Source organism: Astyanax mexicanus, chromosome 12 (assembly GCF_023375975.1).
Source record: "Astyanax mexicanus isolate ESR-SI-001 chromosome 12, AstMex3_surface, whole genome shotgun sequence".
Classification (NCBI taxonomy): Eukaryota; Metazoa; Chordata; class Actinopteri; order Characiformes; family Acestrorhamphidae; genus Astyanax; species Astyanax mexicanus.
Genome location: NC_064419.1, coordinates 5,116,205 through 5,143,409, shown reverse-complemented (window position 1 = coordinate 5,143,409; position 27,205 = coordinate 5,116,205). Strand labels below are relative to the sequence as shown.

The window sequence follows — 27,205 nt, the reverse complement described above, 5'->3', positions numbered from 1 at the left end:
GTATAACATAATCAATAAAACCATCAGTTTAAATATCAAACAGTGCACATATTTCTTAAGGGTTTAATAATGGCTATGTATTTAAATGTTAATGAAAAGAATCAGCATTAGGGGATGACCCCTACATGAGGGCCCTGGGTAACCGTAACACCCAAGGCATTTACTAGCGCTAAATGCTGCTAACTGTAGATAGCACTGCTGCTAACTGGGCTAAAATGCTGGAAATCTACGCTTACTTAACAGTTTTCAGGGGAGAAATCTGTGTAGATTAACATCCAGCGCTCTTTAGACTTAAAGACTTTTTTTAAAAGACCAGAGCGGCAAGACCTGCTGAATTAGAGAGGAAACATAGCAACACCCTTGTTCCTTACTAGTGTTGCTTAAAATGTGTCTTATAATCCTGTGGGCTTTATTTATGAAAATAGACCAGAAAATTGATAATTCATTGATAGTGTGCCTTATAATATGGTGCACTTTAAAGTCCATAAAATACGGTAATTAATTATTTGCTGGTATTTGCCTAATAGTCTTCAGCACAGTGGTGGTGTGTCAACTTACTGGAAATTTCTTTTAGCATGGATGAAAGTAGCGAATGGCTCGATGGGTAGCTTGCTGGATTAGCATCATTGCTAACCGTGAACACACTCATAACAATATGCATACTAGGCATACCTGTTATGCAAAATACACAATGTATGGCTTGGTGTAAACCTGCTTTATGGCAGCAATGAAGAGCACATTCCGTTTAATTGCTTTTCCTGACACACACACACACACACTAGTGTCACAGCTACAGCTAATGCTTATTGATGAAACAGCCACCCACCAAAACGCAGCAGCAGCTAAACTCATCTATGGGTTTCTTTGTTATCCTTCATAAATTTCCTCTTGCGCTCTCTCTCTATCTCTCTCTCTCTCTTTCTCTCCCCCCACCTCTCTCTCTCTCTCTCTCTCTCTCTCTCTCTCTCTCTCAAGGTGTCAGATTTCTACAGATGGTTTTCATTAGCCCCCCTCCCTTCTCGTCCTCTCCCCCTCTCTTTTTCTCTTTCTCTTCTTTTCTCGCTCACGTTGTTCCATCCTCTCTCTCTCTCTCTCTCTCTCTCCCACCTCCTCAAGTCTGATCCACAGGGGCGTAGGGTGTGTGGGTGGAACGACCTCCTCTCTCACTATTTATCTATCAATCTCTCTCTCTCTCTCTCTCTCTCTCTCTCTCTCACAATGTTTCTTTCAGTCTTTGTTCTTTCCCTCTTTTCTTTGATTCGTCTTCCTTCCTTACTCTCATTTTTTGTCCTTGTCTTGTCTTTTTTCTTCCCTACTTTATCTTTCTCTGTCTTTCTGTCCATCTTTCTCATTTTTTCTCTCATTCCCTCACTGTTTCTTTATTCGTTCTGTTCACTTTCTTGTCTTCTTTACTTTCTCACTCTCATTTTTTGTTCTCTTCTCATGCATCCCCTTTCTGTCCTTCACCTTATTTTTCTTTCTATCTCTCTCTGTTTCTTCAGTCTTAATTTTTTTCCCTTTTTTTTCCTCTTTCTCTTTTTTCTTTTTTATCTCTTTTCTTGTTGTGTCTTTATCTCTCTTTTCTCATTGTGTCTTTATCTCTCTTTTCTCATTGTGTCTTTATCTCTCTTTTCTCATTGTGTCTCTCCCTCTGTCATTCACTCTCTACCTCTCATTTGTTCACCCTCCTTCGTCTTTCTCATTCTCCCTTTCTCTTTGTCTCATTCACTCTCTAATTTGCTCTTTCTCTCTTTGGTGTCTCTCATTTTCTCTTACTCCATTTCTCTTTGTCTATTTACTCTCGTATTTGCTTTTTCTTTTTTTTGTCTTTCACTTTCTCTCACTCCATCTCTCTTTGTCTCATTCACACTATTTGCTCTTTCTCGCTTTGTCTCTCATTTTCTATTACTCCATTATTCTTTCCCTTTTTCTTATTCTTTCTTTATTCTTTTTCTGTATCTCTCCTTTTCTATCTCTCTCTCTCTCTCTCTCATATGTTCTAACAAGTCTTTAGACTCCTGCCTAATAAAATCTGAATGCACACACACACACAAACACACACACACACACTCACACACGCACAAACACACACACACACACTCTCACACACACACAAACACACTCACACACTCTGCTGCCAGCTATCTAATCACATCCATCTGAAACTCAAACAGCACTGAGAGCTTCGGAGAGTTTTTCAAAGTCGAGAGAAAAACAGAACAAAAGTAAACGACAAAAACACGCGACAACGGCTCCCAGCTCCCGTCCTGCAATTACACCAGACAATTACAACCTCTCACAACACAAAACTCTCTCTCTTCTTCTACAGGAGTCCAAGTTTATTTTTAGACATGCCTTCCCTCCATTCCTCCCTCCTTCCTTCCTTTCCTCTCTCTCTCTCTCTCCTCCCTCCTACGTACTCAGCTTTCTGTAATTATCCGAGTGGAGGAGAAACCGCAGCGGAGAGAGAGAGAGAGAGAGAGAGAGAGAGAGAGAGAGCAGCGCCATGGAGAACCACAGAGAACCAGAGAGACGGGGGGAGGAGGGGAGCAAAAAAAAAAGACTAAACCCAGGGAAAGCTGAAACGAAAAAGAGAGAGATAAAAAAGACAGAGAAAGAGATAAAGAGAGTGAGGGTAGATGAATAGATGAATAGATGAGTAGGCTGCTCTGTGGTCAGTCTGTGAGCCTTGCTGGGTCCAGATGTGTCATAAATTCTGATGTGAGAACAGTATACACCATTACAGATTGTGTGCTTTTACACACTTCTCTCTCTCTCTCTCTCTCTCTCTTTCTCTTACTCACTCCCTCTCTCTCTCTCTCTCTCTCTCACCCACTGAACTCGTGCTTTCCACAAAGCTCCTGTGAAACACTCCATTGTATAAAGGAAGGCTGAAGCTGAAGCTGCTGCTGGACAATGTCTGCCCAGCGTCTTCACTCTCTGAAGCGCTAAATCAGGGGTGTCCAAACTTTTTTTGTTGGGGGCCAGAAGGAGAAATATATTTGAAGTCACAGGCCACAGACTCTATAATAAAACAAATAATGAAATATACCACTTTAAATAATACATTTTCCTGATTATTTCATTTACACACCATTTTACTTGACTTACTATCTTTATCTTTGACAGTGTTGTGTAAACTAAAATTTTTCAAATTGATGTTTCATTTCATGATGTCTCTTAATATAAAACTGCTTAATTACGGCAACTTTTAGACTCTTTGGCCCGTTTTGCTGCGCTAGAAATGCGCACCCTCTCCGCTTTTAGACTCTTTGGCCCGATTTTCTGCGCTAGAAATGCGCACTCTCTCCTCTTTTAGACTCTTTGGCCCAATTTTCTGCGCTAGAAATGCGCACTCTCTCCTCTTTTAGACTCTTTGGTCCGATTTTCTGCGCTAGAAATGCGCACTCTCTCCTCTTTTAGACTCTTTGGCCCGATTTTCTGCGCTAGAAATGCGCACCTTCTCCGCTTTTAGACTCTTTGGCCCGTTTTCCTGCGCTAGAAATGCGCACCTTCTCTGCTTTTAGACTCTTTGGCCCGTTTCTGACACCTAGCGTTCAAACTTTGAATCTCACATTATAAAAACCTGCTTAACAGCGGGCAAACTTTCATTCTATTAGTTTGGACACCCCTGCTCTAGAGCTCCAGTTCCAGGAGATCCACAACCCTGGTCAATAGGGGTGTCACGATTTCGATATTTTATCAGAATCGATCAAAATTATGTCATGGTCTCGAGCATCAAAGTCAAAAAGAGGATCGACGATCCCTCCCTCTAAGCTACACAAGCACGAGCGCGCTACGCGAATGGCGCAGCACACTGTAGCCGACGCTGCGGACATTGTGACTGCTCAAAGAGCCGCCCTTTCTCCAGAGAATGTGACATTCTCATCTTCTTAAAGAAAAACTTTAAAATATAAAAATAACAGTTGTTTTTTCTAGCCTCAAATATGTTAATAGTTTTGGTAGCTAAAGGAGCATCTTTCTCTCAGATAAAGTTAATAATATATCTTTGTTAAAGAAAAAACTTCCCCAGTAATTTTCCATCACGTGTGTGTAATTTATAGCCCCGCCCCTCGTTACCTTTTTCCCCAGGTGTGTGCTTTCTGTGTGTGTATATATATAGTCCTCTTATGTCTGTGTTTATTCGTCGGTCTTTGAACCTTTCTATGTTGTTCTGTCTATCCTCGTTTTCTTGTTTATTGCACTCTCTATATTCCTTGTTTATTAATTATTTATTTATTTATCCCTGTCCTGTTTAGTTTATTTTTTATTATTTCTGTCCCTTTTTTGTTCCTTGTTTGTTACTCCCTGTTTGTTTATGTTTGCTTGTTTTCTCGTTTGCTCCTTGTTTGTTTGTTTATTTGTTTGTTTCTTATTTAATTATACTTTTACGTCCGCCTCCTGCCTGCAATCCGTGATGAGTAGAGTAACGTAATTTAAATCTCTGTATGCCCTGCACATGTGCAGTATTGACAATAAAACTAATTGACTTGACTTTATATCAAAATAATTGTTAGTTGCAGCCGTATCAGCATCGGAACAGAATTCCCACATTGGTGCATCTCTGAAAATATACTTAAATATACTTGGATCGGGCCCAAAATTCCTAATATCGGGATTTTACACAGTGAAAATTAATACAACAACACGAGGACCTTGTGAACAATGTCAGGACTGCAGTGTGACGTCAGTGGAGTAGCAGGAAAGAGATACGAGTGTGAGAAACTGTGGTGCAGATGATGAATAGGTCTGAGCTTGTGGGTGCGGAGGGATAGGTGTGTGTGTGTGTGTGTGTGTGTGTGTGAGATCAGGCTGGTTGTGTCACTGAGATTGACTAGTTTGGCACGCTGCTCTGTGGCTTTAGAGTCTGGTTGTTACATTCTCCACCACTCTGTAAGGCTTCCGTCCCAGTCTGTGTGTGTGTGTGTGTGTGAGTGTGTGTGTGTGTGGACTTTCTGTACCTTTAGAAGGGGGGTGTCCCCTCAGGCAGTAGGTTCTTGTTGACTCCGGCAACAATGAGTAACTTTCCCCCCTCCAGAACTCACCTCCACCAACACACACACACACACACCTGTCACCTTCCTTCCACATCACACACACACACTCTTACATTCATATTCCGACATGCTAGTCACACACCATAGAGTCAGGTGGTCTCGGGTGAGGTGTGTGTGTGTGAGTGTGTGTGTGTATAGGGCGTGAGGTGTGTGTGTGTGTGTATAGGGGGGGTGCACAAGTATTTAGTGTGTAAGAGAGAGAGGGAAAGTGGAGTGTGGGGACTGTTTGGGGTTGAGTGAGTGAAAAAGAAACAGTGTGTGTGTGTGTGTGTGTGTGTGTCTGTGTGTATGTGTGTGTCTGTGTGTGTGTGTGTGTGTGTGTGAGTGAGCCTGATCAAATCTCAGCTGCCGCTCTTTACACTCGGCTGCACTTCTGACTGTAGTTTAACATTAGCGTTAGCGACAAGCAGCCCAACATTATTACCTAACTCCTGCTCTTTCTCCCTTCTCCTGCTTCCCTCGCTCTCTTTTTTCTTACTCGCTCTCTCTCTCTTTCTCTCTCAGTCTCTTTCTCTTGCTTCTCTTGTGGCCTCTTTCCTACTTGTGTCTTTTTCTCCTCTTTTTTCCCCCCTCCTTTCCCTCTGTTTCTCTGTTTTGTCTTTTTCTCTTCTATTCTCATTCTCTGCTTTTTGTCTATTCACTCTCTTTCTCCTTTCTCCTGCTTCTCTCACTCTCTTTTTTCTTACTCTCTCTTTCTCTCTTAGTCTCTTTCTCTTGCTTCTCTTGTGGCCTCTTTCCTACTTGTGTCTTTTTCTCCTCTTGTGTCTTTTTCCCCCTCCTTTCCCTCTGTTTCTCTTTTTTGTCTTTCTCTTCTTTCTTTCTATTCACTCTCTTTCTCCTTTCTCTTGCTTCTCTCGCTTCCTTTTTTCTTTTCTCTCACACTCTTTGTCTCTCAGTCTTTTTCTCTTAATTCTCTTGTGATCTCTTTTCTCCTTTCGTTTTTTCCTCCTTTCCCTGTTTCTCTTTTTTGTCTTTTTCTTTCTATTCTCATTCTCACCTTTTTGTCTATTCACTCTCTCCTTTCTCTTGCTTCTCTTATTCTCTTTTTTCTCTCTTTCTCTCTTTTCTCTCGCACTCTTCCTCTGTTTCTCTTTTTTTGTATTTTCTCTTCTATTCCTTTTATTTCTCTTTTTTATTCACTCTCTCTCCTTTCTCTTGCTTATTTGCTCTCTTTTTTCTTTCTCTCTCTCACTCTTCTTTCACACTCTTTTTCTCTCTTAGTCTCTTCCTCTTGCTTCTCATGTGGCTTTAGTTTTCCTTCTCTTGTTTTTTCTCCTCTCCCTTGTTCTCTTCTATTCCTTTTATTTCTCTTTTCTTATTCTCTCTTTTCTTTTTATTCACTTTCTCTCATTTCTCTTGCTTATTCACTCTTTTTCTCTCTTCTCTTACACTCTTTCTCTCTCAGTCTTTTTTTCTTGCTTCTCTTGTGGCCTCTTTTCTCCTTTTGTCTTTTTCTCCTATTGTTTTTTTTTCCCTCTTTTCCTTCTGTTTCTCTTTTTTTGTATTTTCCTTTTATTTATTTATTTGATTTCTATTTTCTCATTCTCTCATTTCTTTCTATTCACTCTCTTTCTCCTTTCTCTTGCTTCCCTCTCTTTCTTTAGTTCTTTCTCTCTCTCTCTTCTCTTACACTCTTTCTCTCTTAGTCTCTTTGTCTTGCTTCTCTTGTGGCCTCTTTTCCTCTTTTTGTCTTTTTTCCTCTTGTTTTCGTCTTTTTTCTATTTATTTTATTTCTCTTTAATTTTTCTTATTCTCTCCTTTCTCTCTATTCACTCTCTTTCTTCTTCCTCTCATCCATTTCTCTTTCTCACACCCATATTTTCTTTTCTCTCTCCTCCTCTGTCTCACTTCTTTTTCTTTACATTTTCCCTGTTTCTCTTCAATTACTCTTTTTTTCTCTCTTCTCCTTCTCTCCGACCCCCTAATCCTCCATTATGTCTTTTTGCAATTTTCTCTTTTTTTTTAAGTCCAATTTTCCCTCCTGAAGTCACAAAGAGAGAGAGCGAGTGAGGGAGAGAGAGGGAGAGAGAGAGGGAGGGAGGAAAAATAAGAGCACAGATCTGAAAGGAGGGAGAGAGAGAGAGAGAGCTGACAGCAGGAGCACTACACAAAAACACTCCTCTAAAGAATAGAAAAAGAGAGAGAGAGAGAAAGAGAGAGAGAGAGATGATTGACAGAATGATGAAGAGGGGAGAGGCAGTGACAGGGTAATTTCTGGCTCCTCTCCTAAAAATCCTCCGTCTCCATCAGCAGCAAAACCCGTCACGTCTCAAATTACCTCCATCAGTGATAAAGAACCTCCTCCAGCTCCTCCGCTCACATTCCCTCCATCTCTCCTTCCCTTCAGGCAAATTCTACACGTCAGATCAAACAACACCCCCTTCACCCACCCCTCCAGCAGAGAGAGAGAGAGAGAGAAAGAGAGAAAGAGTAATAAAGTCAGGGGCAGAATTAATAAGTTAGCACGGGCTGCTTCAGACCAAACACAAAGCCGTGTTGTTCAGAGCTGAAAAAAATGCTTCAGCTGAAAAAATGCAGCGAGCGAGCCTTTTACAGCCCGTCTCAATTTTACTCTCCAAAGTTCAGCCCTTAAACACACACACACTTTTTCTTCCTGTCTGCTCAGTACGAATCAGTACACACACATCACACATCCTTTATTAGGTGCTAGAAAAAAAAGTTCTCTATTAAAAATAATTATAAACTAATAATAAACTAATTGAAATTGAATAAAAGTATGGCAAAACTAAACAATGCAAGACTTTGATATAATGAACATTTTCTTACACCAATAACTTTTACAAATAAAATCCCACCCCTTAACAGAAAGAATCAGATCAGACCAATCAGATGGCTGGTTACACCGTGAGTGGAAGAGGGTCTTCAGATATATATTTTAGCACCCATTCATCCACTCCCTTCAATGTGTGCACGTGCAGTAACCAGTACAATAAGAAAAATCATGTTTTTGGGAAATTACTGATTAAAATGCTACAGACTATTCATTACGTTTTTGTCAGATATAATCCGTGATTTAAAATCTGGTGCAGTTTTGATTTTTTTTTATTTTTTGTTTGACTGGAAAAAAAACTATTTACTATTTTTCAGACTATACAGCGCACTTAGACTTTTTTTGTAAGAATTATAATTTTGTTTACTTAGAAGCCTCCCTATATTCTCTTCTATTTATTTTATTTCTCTTTTCTCATTCTCTCCTTTCTTTCTATTCACTCTCTTTCACATTTCTCTTGCTTCCCTCTCTTTCTTTAGTTCTTTCTCTCTCTCTCTCTCTTCTCTTACACTCTTTCTCTCTTAGTCTCTTTCTCTTGCTTCTCTTGTGTCCTCTTTTACTCTTTTTGTCTTTTTCTCCTCTTGTTTCCTTCTTTTTTCTATTTCTTTTATTTTTCTTATTCACTCTTTTTCTTCTTTCTCTCACCCACTTTCTCTTTTCTCTCTCCTCCTCTGTCTCACTTCTTTTCTTCACATTTTCCCTGTTTCTCTTCGATTACTCTTTTTTTCTCCAGCGGCGAGACCTGCTGATTACTAGTATCGCTCTTTTCTCATTCTCTCATTTGTTTTTATTCACTCTCTTTCTCCTTTCTCTTGCTTCCCTATCTTTCTTTTGTTCTTTCTCTCTCTCTCTCTCTCTCTCTCTCTCTCTCTTCTCTTCTCTTCTCTTACACTCTTTCTCTCTTAGTCTCTTTCTCTTGCTTCCCTCTCTTTCTTTTGTTTTCTCTCTCTCTCTCTCTCTTCTCTTACACTCTTTCTCTCTTAGTCTCTTTCTCTTGCTTCTCTTGTGGCCTCTTTTTCTCCTCTTGTTTCTGTCTTTTTTCTATTTCTTTTATTTCTCTTATTTTTCTTATTCTCTCTCTTTCTTCTTTCTCTCACCCATTTCTCTTTCTCACACCCACTTTCTCTTTTCTCTCTCCTCCTCTGTCTCACTTCTTTTTCTTTACATTTTCCCTGTTTCTCTTCGATTACTCTTTTTTTCTCCAGCGGCGAGACCTGCTGATTACTAGTATTGCTCTTTTCTCATTCTCTCATTTGTTTCTATTCCCTCACTTTCTCCTCTCTCTTGCTTCCCTCTCTTTCTTTTGTTCTTTCTCTCTCTCTCTTCTCTTACACTCTTTCTCTCTTAGTCTCTTTCTCTTGCTTCTCTTGTGGCCTCATTTCCTCTTTTTGTCTTTTTCTCCTCTTGTTTCCTTATTTTTTCTATTTCTTTTATTTCCCTTTTATTTTTCCTATTCGCTCTCTTTCTTCTTTCTCACACCCAATTTCTCTTTTCTTTCTCCTCCTCTGTCTCACTTCTTTTTCTTTACATTTTCACTGTTTCTCTTTGATCACTCTTTTTTTCTCCAGCGGCGAGACCTGCTGATTAATAGTATTAATTAATTAATGCACCTTATAATCCGGTGCGCCTTATGTATGAAAAAAATAGACCAGAAAATAGCCGTTCATTGATAGTGCGCCTTTTAATCCGGTACACCTTATAGTCCAAAAAATACGGTAACTAAAATGAATGTATCTGAATTAATCAGCAGAAGCCCCGCCCCTCCCTCCCACCCAGTTTGGTTCTGACCGAATTCACTGTGATGATTCATGAGTCGCCTCAATACGACACCTTTATTACTGAACACTTATTAACATCTAGAGCCTCAGGAGACTCAGGAACGCCTACTTTAGATCAAAATCAGGATTTTAGCTTAGATTAAATCTTGAGTTTAGGGTTTTCTGATTTCTGGCGAGGGGGCTGGAGGCTGGGGGAGTTCAGCAGGTCGGCTGACGCTGTTCTCAGAGGATTTTTGCAACATTCTGCAAAAATTACACTTCAATAATCTCATCAGCCCTCGGGAACACACACAAACACACACACACACACACATATAACACACATACACACCGGTCATGCACACACAATGTGACACACACAAACTCGGCTCTCACACCCTGGCTTGAGGCTTGCAGTCGCACCGGTTCTGCCGCTCACGCTCTTCCTCACACAAACTTACACACACACTTACACACACACACACACCTCTAACACACTCCTCTCTTCCTGTTCTAAGCTCTCAGTGGCAGCAAGAAAGAAAGAAAAAAGAAAAACACGACTTGTTGACTTTGGTTCTCGAGTGTCGCCTCACCTACATACAGAGAAAAACACAGAGAGAGAGAGAGAGAGAGAGAGAGGAAGAGAGAGAGAGAGAAATAGGGAGAAAGAGTCATTTTCATCTCTTCCAGTAACTGCTCACCCTTACACTGGCAGCCATGTCACACCTGCTCTACTCCTACACACTCACACACACTTACTGCAAGCATGTACAGCACATATCCTGCTCATTTTTAGCCCTCATACCTTAAAATTAGCTTAGGGACTTTCCACTTTCTGATTTTACTACAGTATTAAATCACTGGCACTCATCAAACTCTTTTTAATCTGAATCTGGTATTTGATCTCTATATTATATCCACATTTTATGAAGAAGAGACCAACAGAAATTCTCCAAAATGACTTAGAATGAAATACTTTCCACTTTCTGATTTTATTACAGTATTAAAATCACTGGCACGCATCAATTCTGCATCTCCATTCTGCCATTTTGACTTTTTGACCTTTTAATCTGAATCTGGTATTTGATCTCTATATTATATCCACATTTTATGAAGAAGAGACCAATAGAAATTCTCCAACATGACTTGAAATAAAGCCTTTCTCCTGTAAAAGTTACCATTTCTCAGATGCAACAGCGTCAATATGTGATCTTAAGAGTCAACAAATAGAAGATTGTATAAAATATTTCCACTTTCTGATTGTATCACAGTATTAAAATCACTGGCATGCATCAATTTTGCATCTCTTTTCTGCCATTTTGACTTTTTGACCTTTTAATCTGAATCTGGTCGTTGATTTTTATATTATATCCACATTTTCTGATTAAGAGACCAATAGAAATCTTCAAAATGACTTGGAATAAAGTCTTTCTCCTGTAAAGTTGCCATTTCTCAGATCACATGGGGTCACATGATCAGGGGCCAGCTGAAATGCTTGCTATGAGTGTGCAGGATCTATAGGTCCAGCTGTAACATAAGAGGGCAAATGCTGTGCAGGATGTTATATGCACCTGTATGCCCAACCATACCTTATCTTTTATCAAAGCTTGAGGTACTACAGCATCCTTTCATCTTTAGAGTTTTGTCTAATAATCTTATAATCTAATAATCTTTATACATATTAAAAACCTCTGGAATATAATTAAGAGGAAGATGGATGATCACAAGCCATCAAACCACCAAACTGAACTGCTTGAAATTTTGCACCAGGAGTAAAGCAGCATAAAGTTATCCAAAAGCAGTGTGTAAGACTGGTGGAGGAGAACATGATGCCAAGATGCATGAAAACTGATTAAAAACCACCAGGGTTATTCCACCAAATATTGATTTCTGGACTCTTAAAATGACTCTTTATGAATATGAACTGGTTTTCTTTGCATTTTTTGAGGTCTGAAAGCTCTGTGTCTTTTTTTTTTTGTTATTTCAGCCATTTCAGTCATTAATTTTCTGCAAATAAATGCTCTAAATGACAATATTTGTAATTGACATTTGGAAGAAATGTTGTCTGTATTTTATATATATAAAAATATATATTTTATTCAAACATATACCTATACATAGCAAAATCAGAGAAACTGATTCAGAAACTGAAGTGCTCTCTTAATTTTTTTTCAGAGCTGTATATCTTAATCACATTTAACGTTGCATTCCATTACGTCAATCAACTTTAATAGACTTTAATTTATGTTTTTGTCAATGAGTGTAACATTTTTGTTGGCATTCTTTGAATTTCCCACTCAGGAAACATGTCAACCACGTCACCTCAGACTGAATGAGCCACTCTAGAACAGGTTCAACACGGTTTATTATAATGTATTAAAAATCTTCCTCAGAGTGAACAGTCAGAACGCCGAGCATCGACGGCTTTATCCATCACAATCCTCATCATGTGCTGGAAACAGAAACCACACAGTGACTCACCAGCCTTCTAACAATATTCAGCAAAAAAATCACAGTTAATTAAAGGTCATGCTCAAAACACCAGCTTCTAAAAGGGCAAAGAAAAATCCCTCAGCTTGTGAAAATTTCACACTTCTGTTTTTTTGTGCTTCAAAAGTTTCCCTTTAAAAGTTATTTTTTTTAAACAAAAAAAAAAACTAAATGCCTCTTGTTTTGAACCCACACGTATTTAACCCTTCAAGCATTTTTAGCGTTTTTTTAACCTGGAAAAAGGAAACAAGTCATGAAAGAGTTTGGTGCCCAAGTGGGGGAACCTGTAGGGCAATTCCAGCTTCCAGACCACGTTAATGCAAACTGTCGTTGTTGGAAATTCTAATATTGATCAAAAAAAATAAAAAAATCGGCACATTTGCCACTAGGTGTGTGCCATATCCCAGCATATCATATCTCAGCAAAAAAATCTCAAGAAATTCTGACACGATAAAAAAACACACAGCATATCATGATACTGCGTTATTCTTACTTAATTTTAATTGTTTTCAGTTTATATGAATGCATAAAATGAGTGAAAGGATAATATTATTAAAGTATGCACAGAAACAGAATTATAGATTATACTATAATTATAGAGGTACAAAGTACCATATTTCACAGACTATAAGGGGCACCAGATTATAAGACGCATTTTTCAAGCGACAATAGTAAGGAACAAGGGTGTCGAATATTAATCTACACAGATTTCTCTCCTGAAAACTGTTTATTTGGGTGAGTAAAACGCTTCCATTTATTACTGTATGCTTAGATTTGCAATATTTTCAACAGTGCGATTAGCAGAAGCACTAGCGGCAGTTAGCAGCAGTGCTTAGCGCTAGTGCTTAGCTAGCGGTTTGTTCCAAGTAGCTCGTTTTAACACGATAAAACACGCAGATTACAGTCTTATATACTCGCCTCTGAATAGTGAAAGAGCAAGTGCTACAGTTAGCGGCTAATGCTAATACTGCTCCAGCCTTGGTGCTGGAGAAACTTCACTGAAACTTCTTTATAATGCTGTACTTTAGTGAAGTATTTTTTTTACTGCTCCTTAACACCTGACTGGTAGAACTCATACATAAAAGGGCTCTGAGTGGTACAGCAAGCTAAGCGCTGTTCGAATCCTGTTCATGTAGCTTACCATCGGCTACCGGATTCCTGAGGGAGCACAATTGACCTTGCTCTCTCTCTCTCTGGATGGGTAGATGGGGTTCTCTTTCTCCCCACATCACTCCAAAGGGTGATGTCGATCAGAACAAGGCTGCGTCTGTGAGCTGATGTGTCGGAACCTAGTCGCTGCACTTTTTCTCCGAGTGTTAGCGCTGTGATGCTACTCGGCAATGCTGCATCAGCAGCATCAGTTCAAAAAGAGGCGGAGTCTAACTTCACATGTGTCGAAGGAGGCATGTGCTAGTCTTTACTCACTAGTGATAGGGGGAGTCCTAATGCGTAAGTTGGATAATTGGTCGTGTAAATTGTGGAAAAAATGGAGAAAAAATTAGAAATGAAATCCTAAAATACACTACTCCTACATGATCAGTGGAGCTTAAAACATGAATACTGGATGTAGAAGCAAAGAGATGGTCATAATGTTATGTTAATGTGTGTATATTTTCTCCTACATTATGCAAATAAACCTGCATGCCATTTCTGAAGCCAGCTGAAGCTTTTTAAATCTGTAAAATGATCAGATGGTGGAAATTTGGATTGAATCCCTCGTTCAGCTGAAATCGAACCCCCCTGCTGGAGTCTGTCGGCGGCCGAACGTCAGTGGCGAAGCAGGGAAGGCTGGGAACAGAGTCGTTCCCTCTTTCACAACCCATTAAAAGGCAACATGAGAGGTTGCGCTGGTGCGGGTATTTATTTTGGGCGATGCGTTTGGGAGTGTCGAACGAATTTAAAGCTTTAGAGCATAATTACACGCAGCGCGGCTCCGCTGTCAGAAATATATACAGCACTCACCACGCAAATAGCAGGAGGAAAGCGTGCGGCGTGCGGTGAGAGGAAAACCAGCGCGTGCAAAACTCTCCAAACCAAAGATCTCTGACATTTAATCCGCTTCCTGCTCAGACAGTTACCTGACGTTTTTCCCCCCATTTCTTTCTATTTTGTTTGCAGAAATTCACTTTGCATAGTTTTGCCTACTCTCAAAACCATTTAAAGGTGTGTAACAACTGTTTCAGCGTGCTGCACACAGACCAAACCACAATTACAAAGAACACGCTGCACATATGCCTCAGAAAATAGCCTAGACTTTCAGTGTCAGCGCTAATACTGCAGCATAATTGAGGAGCAATAGTTACATACAATAGCTGAATTACATAATTATTGTCAGATATATCAAGATCAAGATCGAAAGTGGAGATTCTAAATTGTTGAATTTACATTATTTGAAAACCTTCAGACTGAATTTAATGCATCTCTTCACTTAAACTGTCTTTGCTAGCAGCAGTGTTAGGTCAAATTTTGACTCCCTGCCCAGTTAAATAAGTTAAATTTATATACAGCTATGGAAAAAAAAAAAGAAATAAGAGACCACTTCAGTTTCTAAATCAGTTTCTATGATTTTGCTATTTATAGGCTTATGTTTGAATAAAATTAAAATTGTTGTTTTATTCTATAAACTACAGACATTTCATTTGCAGAAAATGAGAAATGTCTTAAATAACAAAAAAGATGCAGAGCTTTCAGACGTCAAATAATGCAAAGAAAACAAGTTTATATTTATAAAGTTTTAATAGTTCAGAAATGGCATGTTCTCCTCCACCAGTCTTACTTTTGGATAACTTTATGCTGCTTTACTCCTGATGCACAAATTCAAGCAGTTCAGTTTGGTGGTTTGATGGTTTGTGATCATCCATCTTCCTCTTTATTGTATTCCAGAGGTTTTCAATTTGGTAAAATGAAAGAAAAATTGGCCATTTTTAAGTGGTCTCTTATTTTTTTCAGAGCTGTATATTATGTGTGTTTTCAATTGTTTTTATAAATTTGACATATTAGCTGATAATATAATAATGTTTAATCTTAAGTTAGTTAATATTTATACACCAGTATGCCACCATATATTCCTTATATATGAGTATTTCTCAAGTACGATTTTTACTTTTTAGCTCTTATTTAACTGATTTTTTCTTTTTAATTATTTTTTGTATATAAGTGCCAAAAAACAAAGTGCCAAAAAACAAAAAAAAAGACAATAGCTCCATTTAGAACTCTTGAATATGCAAACAAATGTTTTTTTTTACATTTAAAGGGAGTTAAAACCAACTTAATAAAACTTATACTAAGCCAATTTTAAAAAGTAATTAGATATTTTTTTAAGAACAGTGCAAAAATAAAATAATGCCAGATAAAATAGTTATTACATTCATTTCATTGCTTTGAAAAATGCATACAAACAATAATTCAAATTAACCAGATTAACTTGAATGAAGCTCCCAGAAGAAATATATATTAAAGTCCATGCATGTGCATGACATCTGACATCAAAGCAGAAAGTGATATTTTGAAGAATTTAACATATTAAATATTACAAAATCTGATTTATCTAAAATCTTTAGTTTAATACATAATTTTATACACACTCCTTCATAGTTTTACCGCCTTCAATACTAATCTACAATGTAATAAATAAATCTGAAAGAATGCAGATTCTGGTCCAGTCTCTTCTATTTCGTATTTCACATCTAATAGAGCAGAAGCCAATGGAAAAGCTCAGCCTCTGAGGAGTCAGAAGTCTTCTGCAGCCAAGAAAATTTCATTATTATTTCACCCACAGAGAAAAAAAAATAAGATTGAGCAACACTGTAGAATACCAAATGAAACAAGACCCCCTCCTTTCATCATCCACCTTTACCCTCACTCTGTCTCTGACATTTTACCACTCTATACTCGGGGTTTCCTGTGTCGCGTCAGGTGAGGTGAACAAGCACTTCATGAACAAGAACTGGCTGTTCTAACTGTGAGCTTCACTTCAGAACCTCCCTAAACCTGTTTTACACTTCTTACTTTTAGTACAGTTTAAAAAATAAGAGCACTTTAAATGTAAACGGTTCTTCAAATGATGGCATGAGGAACCATCTCTGCCTGTAATGGAGATGAAATAAAGTGGAGTTGAAGAACTTAGTTCTAAAGTTCTAACAAAGCATTACATGATATAAAGCTTCTTTATCTGTAATAATTTTAATAAAAATAAAATTAAACAAACATCATGGAGCTGGACAATATTGTCAAACTTTTTTTTCACAATATAATTCCTAACTTCAGTGGATAGAACAAAACAATATATCATTCCAATATTAATATTTTCAATAAAAAAGCCACAGACACAACTGCAAGAAATGCTAACAATGGACATCTGTACCTACAAATTTATATAAAAAATGGTCATTTAATCATAAAGTAATATATATATATATATATATATATATATATATATATATATATTGTGGATGAGCACAAGCCATCAAACCAAACTGAACTGCTTGAATTTTTGCACCAGGAGTAAAGCAGCATAAAGTTATCTAAAAGCAGTGTGTAAGACTGGTGGAGGAGAACATGATGCCAAGATGCATGAAAACTGTAATTAACACAACAGGGTTATTCCACCAAATATTGAAATATTTCTAAACTCTTAAAACTTTATGAATATGTTCATTTGTTTTCTTTGCATTATTTGAGGTCTAAAAGCTCTGCATCTTTTTTTTTTTTTTTTTTTAATAAATGCTCTAAATGACAATATTTTTATTTGGAATTTGGGAGAAATGTTGTCTGTAGTTTATAGAATAAAACCACTATGTTCCTTTTACCCAAACATAAACCTATAAACAGCTAAATCAGAGAAACTGATTCAGAAAGTAAAGTTGTCTCTTCATTTTTTCCAGAGCTGTATCTTAGGGCTGTCAATGTTAGAGCATTAATGCATGTGATCAATTTGGAATCAGTTTTTTTTTTTTTTTTGCTGGAGCGTTACACTTGATCTGACCCAGCTATCAAATATACTGCTTTTTAATTGAGCTAAACTGCTGATAAGGTGCCGTTTAATCTGTTATATTAGCCAGATAATATACTGCTATTAACAAATGCAATAAACTATAAAAAACTATAAAAAAACTTTTTTAAGTTTTTATGAACTACAGGGCCTTTACCCAATTAAAAATGTAGGAATGTTCTGAAATTTGTTCTTAAGAGAAATCCTAACACGTTGTTTTACAGGTTTTTTTTACATTTACTAAAACTGTTAACTGACCAACTCCAAAGTAGGGCTTCGACGATTAGTCGATATAATCGACTGTGCCGATTATTTTAAAAAATTGTCGACTACAAATATTATCGGCGACTAATCGTTAATTTGTAAAAGTACCGCATTGCTTTTAAAGATGGAAGACATAGCAGAAATAACCGTTGACTAATCGATTAATCGAAAAAAAAAAAAATCATCAGATTAGTCAACTTCCTAAAATCTAATCCAAAACAAGAAATCAGAATGCTTGTGAAAACGTGTTTTAGGAACATAGATTTTAAGAAGACATTGCTTCTTAAGAACTAGAGGTGGGCGATATGGCCCTAAAATAATCTCACGATATTTTATGGCGATACTCTTGGCGATATGACGATATACTGAATTTAAAAAAATGATTTCAAGAATACACTACTGCACCAAAATAAGAACTGTTCATAGATTAAGCTTATTTTTATGATTTTTTGCATACGATATAATATGGCACACCCTTAACTGAGATTTTAAAAAACACAAGAAATGAATCATGATACTAATAATTCTAATAATGCACTTCAAAATATCTCCATATATCCAGGATTCAAGTAAAATAAATGATACTGAACAGATATAATCTCTCTATATAGTCTCTAGTAGATATACAATGGGAACTGAAACAGTGTGAATTTCTTAACTTCTTCGTAAGTTTTTCACTAGAAAAGCTTATATTAATCCAACTCCAGGACTCTGGGAACTGTAGGGAACTGTAGGGAGCTGTAAACCACGCCGTGGTGGAAATGTCACACCAGTAAGAGGGTCGTAACATTAGCGGAGAAAGGAAGCTGTAAAGTACGCCGGCTGAACCGCTCCAGTCTGGAACGTTCTCTTACCTGCAGTATCCGGTTCCGTTGGGGTAGGTGACACAGCTGGCATTGTGCAGGCAAGGCGTTACGGAGTTCAGACACTGCAGAGCTGAAACAGGCAGAGACACGTGATTAATATTCCATTTACTCTACAGCAATCACACAGCACAGAAACCTGAGACGCTGCAATCTGTTCCAGACTCTTTGATTGGGATTGATATCTGCAGAGCTCGGAGGACCGGACACTCATTATTCAAAGCTAAAACGCAGGAGTTCCAGCCAAGTTCCTCTAATTACTCTTTGGCTCCAATCACAGCTCGGGATTAACGTCAGCAGCCATCAGAGTCGAGCGTGGCTCCAAATTTCTGATAGCAGTGCTGGTATTTCAAGACTCAGAGCTCTGAACAATATTGTTAAAGAACCATTTTTTAAATCTTATAAAATAATGCACTAATATAGAGATATACAATATTAGTGCTGGGCGATATGGGAAAAATCATATATCACAATATGAAATTTTTTATATCATGATAGCGATATATATCATGATATACCACATTTAAGTATGTTTTCAGTTATTCTTCGAAAAATATGACAAAATAATATCATTGCTTACCACATTATGAAGCTTTTTAGCAAAGATTACTTTATTATCACTTATATAAATTGAATTTATGCAAAGTGACCACGCCAATACATTTAATCGTAGCCTACTTTATATATTTGCATGAATAATTGATGAAATTACTGTAGAAACGATAGGAAAGAAGGTAAGAAGGTAAGAAGCACAATAGACACTTTTCTATTGTCCCCAGGATATTTATCGTCATTTCACACAGCACTACACAATATGGAAAAAAATATTGGAATGCATGCTGATTCATTGTATCTTCTGAAATTAAATTAAAAAAAATCACTAAATGTTAAAAAAAATCAAAACTAACATAATGCATTAGTGCTGTGCCGTATATCGGTTCATTCGTTATACCAGAGAGCAAATTAAAACCATTATGCATTTTTAACACGCCGCCATACCGCTAGAGGCGCTGTGTAGAACAGCTTCGCTAAAGAAGCACACTGGCAGAGCTCACTAGCTAATGCTAGCCAGTGAGCATAACAAGTTAGCACGCGAGAGTGACAGTAGCTCAGCTCTGTGGAGTCAAAATGAGAACAGGACTTTATCTGAGGAGCTCCTGCTGCTGTTTCTCACTGCGTATGAGTCTATGAGTTTAGACAAAGAGTCTAAAAGCGGAGAGGGTGCGCATTTCTAGCGCAGAAAAACGGGCCAAAGAGTCTAACTAAGGAGTTTCATATTAAGAGACATCATGAAATTAAACATCAATTTGAAAAATCTTAGTTTACACAACACTGTCAAAGATAAAGATAGTAAGTCAAGTAAAATGGTGTGTAAACGAAATAATAAGGAAAATGTATTATTTAAAGTGGTATATTTCATTATTTGTTTTATTACAGAGTCTGTGGCCCGTGACTTCAAATATATTTCTCCTTCTGGCCCCCAACAAAAAAAGTTTGGACACCCGTGTTTTAAAACATTAGAAAAAGAATGACCAGAGAGAGCAGGACAGAGAGAGAGAAAGAGAGAGAGAGAGAGAGAGAAAGAGGTCAGACAGACACAGACAAACATGAAGACAGTTTAACCATTACCTCAAACCCACAAACTCTTTATGAATCAGCGACAGCCATGTCTATATTTATCCAGCATCTTGCTGATCTAAAACTATCAACCTATTACTGATCACCGCCTTCACTCCAAACACTGACATAACGCCGGTCAGACACTTCAGTTGTTTACATTACCTTTTTACATCACAAATGGACCAATAGAAATGCTTGAAATGGATCTGGAATAAAAATTACATTGACTTTCACTGAAACATATTTATGTCTCCTGGAATTATCAATTTAGAGGTTCTTCACACTCACAAATTAATAAACTACTATAGGGAACACAGTCATTTCAAAAGTGCACGTACCACCTGGAAACCATAACTGATTATCTTTTACATTTGCATGGTATTATGGGAAATGGATGTGGTTTAACAATATTGGTTACTTCGGTATGAATTAACTTTTAAAAAAAAAATGTCTGTGTTTGTATGTGCCTTCATATCCACATTAAGGATTTTTGGAATAGAAAAAAAATATGAATAAATATATATATATTTTGAGTTTTCAGTGTTTTTGTGTGCGCTAGGAAAACATAAACACAGGGAGCTTCATCAAAAATACTGACATCACAAAGCATACATGTTTCTGGCTGAATATTAAACACCTAAATCATAGTGAACTACACTCATTAAACTGCAGCGTCTACAACCAGTTTAGAATTAGAATCTGTAAAAGAACACATACTAAACGTTGTTTTCCAGTGTTGTACCGAACTCTGAGGTCCAAACCTCAGTACAACCAATACACCATGATCTGTTACAGGGCTGCTGTGATTATCATCAATCATCTACATTTTTTAACCTGCTGCTTATTAATTGCTCTAGTGATACACTTAGATAATACAGTGTCCAGATTTTGACGTTGTGGTGTCGTTACCGGTAGCCTAGCTTTCGGCTCCCCCGCAGCGAGAAGCTTCTCAAGCCGAAAGAGCGTGCATTACTTAGCGGGTTTTTTTTTTGTTGTTGCTGCATTTAAGTTACGACTAAGCGACTAAAGGATCATAAATACAGTCAATTCTGGTCATAATTAAAGGAAAAAAAACCTTTTACTGATAAAGGATAACTGTCTGTGTGTTACTGTCGTAAGCATTTAAAATGGAACGGATATCCGAAATAAGACTCTGGTGAAAAATCTAAAGCAAGCTCGGCTTCTGGCCTGTTATTTTTTTTTCATTTTTGTTTGTATCATCAAATAAAAAAACAAAAAATACAAGTCAATATTTGTTGTTGGTATTATATAAAAAATATACATAAAGAATAGTTTTCTTATTTTCAGATTTCGGATTCTTAATTTAAAATCAAAAGAACGAATGATACACGGATTGTGTGTTTTCAGGACGTTCCTGGAACATTATTTCTGCAACGTTCTCTGTATTGCCTGCATTGTGTCTGGATGGAGCTACTCTGTCATGGAAACCCGTTCAACAAAGCTCTTTACTGTGTCTCTATTGTTCTTGAGATGATCTGAAGGCCACATGAAGTTTGGATGTCTGTATCGATTGACTCTGCAGAAAGTTGGGGACCTCTGCACACTATAGTGTGCACCTATCTGGACGGGATTAGTTTCTCAGGGGGACATCTCTGAAAAATATTTCACACTAAAACTGTTTCCATCCGAATTGCAATTAAAAAACAGGAGAACCAGTAAGTTTTTGTTTTAGGCTTTCTCTGTGACATGACACTGCGTTCAGTAGCTCCTCCATTTCCACTCGCTGTTGTGTTTACGTGGATCTCTGTGGAAACGTGTGCCTGAAGTGTAATTACAGTGCGTGGAAGAGTGGACAAATAGCTTTTTTTCTCAAACTAGACTAAAATTATCGGAGGACCACGAAGTTCAGTGAAAAACAGTAGGTAATTCAGTCTGTAATTTTCTCAGAGGACGTCTAAGAAAAACAAACATAAATGGCTGTTCCGGATGGGAATAAAATCACAGAGGACCCCTAATAAAAGAGAAAATTAGCCCAGGACCCCCTCCAATGATAAATGAATGCTGTCTAGATAGGACTTATGATTGGAAACTGAGTTCTTTGTTTTTTTGGGTGATTATTATGATGATTATGGGTGAGTGAATACTTTTGTCAATATATAGTGTATATAGTGTTCTGCATCCATGAGACTGCTATTTCATTAAAAAATGAAGTTTTCTGCTGCTTTTTATGATTGACGGCTTTTGTCTGACACGCCTAACCCGCACTTCCCCCTGAGACAGAGGATGGCAGGTCATATGATTTCAAAGCACTGCTGACACTCGAGGACATGCTGAGTCTCAACACAGGAAGTGCATTCAGCACTAATACTGACTTCCTGCACTTTGACCAATGTGCAGCAAATGCTCAAAATAATCGACTTGTGCTCGCGCTCGCAGACAAAGGGCCCATGCTGGGTCCAGACTGGGCAGCGAGCCAAAGCCCAACAATTGGGTCTCAGATATTGGAGCGGGCGCAATAATAGCAGATTCATACCCATCCGTGTTTTTTTTTTCTTTTACAGAAAACGTAGTGCTTTCAGGTTGGTAAAAAAGCTCAGTTGGTGCCTCAAAGCTCAGTTCAAAAGAGAGACTGGAACAAAGCCCACAAAGAGAAGCTGCAGAAGTTTTCTCCGCGCTGAGCTACAAAGCTACGAGGGTTTCGGAACGGCTGCTGGCTTTCGCTTGCTCGACAAAAACATACATCTCGAATCTCGATTTCTAACCGACACAACCAAAACAAACCATACAAACCCAACAGCGACGGCACGGAAGACTATACAGTCTTATCGTAAGCTCGTTTCTCCTTTCAGACTGATGCTTTTCTCCCTTTTAATCATGATCAATCCACTTCCAGTAAGCCTGCCTCCTGCAAAACACTCTAAAGTCTAAACACCACCTACAGAACCGACGCGCAGACCTGTCAAACGCTCCCTGAGCATTAAAACTTTGTGAAACTGAGGCTGACGGGGAAAACTGAGCTGCATGAAAAAATGCTGGCGTCGCAACACATTCATGTTTGTGGCTGATTCACAAATAGTGAACTACACAGGTCATAAAACCACATCGTCTACACACAGATAGCACTAGATTTCAGGGATTTATATATATATATATATATGAATAAATGTAAATGTAGTTCTAGTGCAGATATACACAGATCAAGAATAACATTAGCATTATAACATTCTTGTTTCTACACTCACTATCTACTTTTGAAGTTACATAGTTATAACCTGTAGTTCTGTTTCTGTAGTCCTGTTCTTCAATAGTCAGGACCCCGAAAGAGAGACCACTACAGAACATATATTATTTAGGAGGTGTGTCATTATTATTCTCAGCATTGCCGTGATTAGCACTGATTAGCATGGTTAATGAAGCTGTATGAGGTGTTAGTGTATGTGTTGTGATAGTATAAGGACATCAGACACAGCAGTGCTGCTGGAGTTTTTAAACACAGATGTAAAATCCGAGACAAAAACTCTGTTTAAAAGAAGAATAATAATACGCATGAAAGTGTGCAGGGAAACAGAAACACAACTACAGTATCTAACTATAGAACTATAAAGTTTATAGTCCTATATGATCGTGTGAATTATAGGGCTCAAAATGGTCCAGTGGTCAGCAGCAGATCGCCGGTTCGAATCCTGTTCATGTAGCTTGCCATTGGCTACCGGAGCCCAGAGAGAGCACAATTTGCCTTGCTCTCTCTTTGGGTGGGTACAGTAGATGGTGCTCTTTCCCCACATCGCTCCGAAAGGGTGATGTCGATCAGCACAAGGCTGCGTCTGTGAGCTGATGTATCGGAACCGAGTCTCTGCACTTTCCTCCAATGCTACTCAGCAATGCTACATCAGCAGAAGTTCAAAAAGAGGTGGTGGGTGGCTTCACATGTATCAGAGGAGGCATGTGCTAGTCTTTATTCTCCTTAAGTTGGGGCATCACTAGTGATAGGGAGAGTCCTAACACAAGTTGGTTGGGTAAATCATCTTGGTGTACTGATGTCTCGCTTTCTGAGGTACTGTTGTCTCTGAAAAAGAAACCTTTTTTGTCACTGTGTGGACACAAACATTTTAAAAAATGGTTTTGCCTCCTGCAAAGCACTCTAATCACCACCTTCAGGCCCACAGACAACGGCCTGTCAAACACGCACTGTGCAATAAACCGATGTGAAATAAAGGCTGGGCGTAGCACCGTTGGCGACAGCTCACTTTTGGCAGCGGTTCTGGTGGGAAAAGTTTGCGAGAACCGGTTAAGCTGTGTGAGAAATGCAACACACGCTGAGATTTAAGGGTGGAACTGAGGGAGAAAGTGAGTGCTCGAGACCGTCAAAGACAAAGTAAGAACAAGAGCAAGAGTCAAGAGCCCTCGAGAGGTAGAAGGCAATAAGACAGAAAGAGAGAGAAAAAGAGAGAGAGAGAAAAAGAGAGAGAGAAAAAAAGAGAGAGAGAGACAGCACCCTGCGGCTGGACTAGTCTGACGAGCTCTCCACACACATATTCACATTCTCTCCCCCAAAGGAGATGATGTCACAGGATTTGGGACAGGCCGCCACTAATTACTCCATTTCCATTTCAATCCAACGTTTGGTTTTCCCTCAGCCTCAAAGAACAAAAGTCCTACAGACTAAAAAGTCCTATGAAGCCAGTCCAGCCCTGTTCCAGTAGACCGACTGCCCTCTGGAAATCTGCTCCAAACCTGCTGTTGAAAATAGACTTACGGAATTTAGCGTCAGCCATGTTCCTGGAGATCAACTCACTTTAAAGTCCAACCCTGTTCTTTGGCACCTACTGCTCTTTGTTCCTGGAGATTTGCTTTTTTTCTTTGTTCCAGTAGATCTATTACCCTAAGAAGTTTGGGTTCAATCCTCTTCCTGGAAATCTACTGCCCTGATGTTCCTAGAGAGCTGAGGTTCTAAAAGGTTCAGCTCCAACACTGTTCCTAAAAATTTACTATCCATCAGGTCCTAGAGAACAAACGTTCTACGGAGTTAGATCCAATCCTGTTCCTTGAGATCTACTATTTTTGAGGTCCTGGAGATCATCTCACTTTAAAGTCTTAATATGTTCAAATCCAACCCTTTGTTCCTGGAGATTTGCCTTTCTTTCTTCCATAAGATCTATTACCCTAAGAAGTTTAATCCTCTTCCTAGAATCTACTGCCCTGATATTCCTAGAGAGCGGAGGTTCTAAAAAGTTAGGATCCAACACTGTTCCTAGAGATCAACTATTTTATATCCTGTTCCTAGAGATCTACCATCTTTGAGGTCTTAGAGACAAAGGTTTCAGGAAGTTTTGATCCAATCCTGTTCCTAGAAATTTACCATCTTTCAGGTCCTGGAGAACAACTCATTTTAAAGTCCTAATATTTTCAAATCCAGCCCTGTTCCTTGGCACCTACTGCCATTTGTTCCTGGAGATTTGCCTTTCTATCTTCAATAAGATCTATTACCCTAAGAAGTTTAGATTCAATCCTCTTCCTGAAAATCTACTGCCCTGATGTTCCTAGAGAGCTGAGGTTCTAAAAAGTTAAGATCCAACACTGTTCCTAGAGATCAACTCTTTTATGTCCTAGACAGGAAAGGTGGTAAGAGGTTCAAATCCAATCCTGTTCCTAGAAATCTTATATCTTTGAGGTCCTGTTTCTAGAGATCTACCATCTTTGAAGTTCTAAAAGTTCAGATACAACCCTGTTTCTTCAAATCTTGTCTTGAAGTTCCTGGAAAGCGAAGATTTGAAGATAGCTATCAGATTCAATGCTATACCTTGAGATTTCTAACTTTGAGGTCATAGAGAGTAGGGCTGCAACTAATGAGTAGTCGACTAACCTGCTGATTATTTTTTCGATTAGTCGATTGGTCTATTAGTCAATGATTATTTCTGCCATGTCCTCCAGCTCTTATAACAATAGACACAGCTAAACATGAGACGATTAGTCGACAATGAAATCTGTAGTCGACAAATTTAAATAATCGACATTGACGATTATATCGACTAATCATTGCTGCCCAAATAGAGAGCAAACATTCTACTAAAGTTAAATCCAACCGTTCCTGGAAATCCAATGATCCACTGATCTACTGATCAATGTTTTTATTTTCAAAACATGTCTTTGGAGATCTATTTCTAAGAATTCCAACTGTCCAACAATCTGCTGTGTTGGATATGGATTGGATATGGATATGGATAATTAATGTTCTTGGAAGTTTTTAGAGATCCGTTGCCATACGGTCCTGGGCATCTACTGACTCTACTGAGGTTTATATAAAGCTCACAGCTCTGTTGTCCTGAATTAACCTTGTTCCTGGTGATCTATTACCCTGAGGAATTCAGTGTTTTCCATGGAAATCAGCTGATCTCTTAAGGAGAGATCTAAACATTTCCATAGAGATCTGCTTATCTAATTTTAGACCCAGAGCTTTATTTGTAACTCTAAACTGTATGGTCCTGGACATTTAATATGACTTTTATATACATATTTAGATATGTATTTTATCTCCAAACATGTAATTGGTAAACTATTACCCAATATTTAGAAATTCAAAGTTTTTTCCATGGAAATCTGGTGATCTATAAAGTACAGGTCCAACCACTAAAGCAGATTTCCAAAGGCTCCATTTGGTTTAATCTAAATTAAAACAATGCACTGCGCTCCAGTTTATGGTTTAGTTGAAAATGAGTTTTCAGTACAAATTCTTCCTAAATATTAAATTATTCTTATTATTCTTCTCTTAGTCTTCTGCAAACTGTAATCTCATTACTAGATATGACACACCAGCAGTGGAATGCATGGCCTTGTACTAATATATTGATTTAATGGTATAATCTTTCACCACATGCCCACTCAACACAGTCACCAGTATTAAACTTATTTGATTTGCTGTTAAACAATGACTGGTCTGTTTTTTCTTAAAAAAAAACAAAAAACAACCTGATATCCTTCTCTTACACCAGTACTGAGACTCATGAGCAAACTCATAACACAAACATTTCTAATAACACAAAAACTTCTAATAAATGCACAGTTCAGCTATTTCAAGTTGAACCCATTGCTAACACAGAGTGCAAATGCACATACAGGGGTTGGACAATGTACCTGAAACACCTGAAGAGAGTTGAGGTGCACATTGAATTTTGCCGTGATTTGATCAGCCGTGGTTATATGTTTTTCTAATTCAATCCGGGTTAGCACCCGAACATCCCTTTCAGACAGCTTCCTCTTACAGCGTCCACAGTTAATCCTGTTGGATGTGGTTGGTCCTTCTTGGTGGTATGCTGAGATTACCCTGGATACCGTGGCTCTCGATGCATCACAAATACTTGCTGTCTTGGTCACAGATGCTCCAGCAAGACGTGCACCAACAATTTGTCCTCTTT

At 38.2% G+C, this 27,205-nt stretch overlaps 1 protein-coding gene and 1 long non-coding RNA gene across 2 annotated transcripts in view; both read right to left on the bottom strand.

Moving 5' to 3' along the window:
- The window catches only part of notch2 (notch receptor 2), a 95,803-nt gene that overhangs the window by 51,908 nt on the left and 16,690 nt on the right, over positions 1–27,205 (bottom strand). The window contains 1 exon segment of the mRNA XM_022670193.2: positions 18,204–18,285. Coding sequence (XP_022525914.2) covers positions 18,204–18,285 — 82 coding nt within the window.
- On the bottom strand, positions 1,969–13,619 carry LOC125806095 (uncharacterized). Its single transcript, XR_007441413.1, has 2 exons — positions 3,513–13,619; positions 1,969–3,460 (listed from the first exon to the last, which is right to left on the bottom strand). It is a non-coding gene; the product is annotated as an uncharacterized LOC125806095 (long non-coding RNA).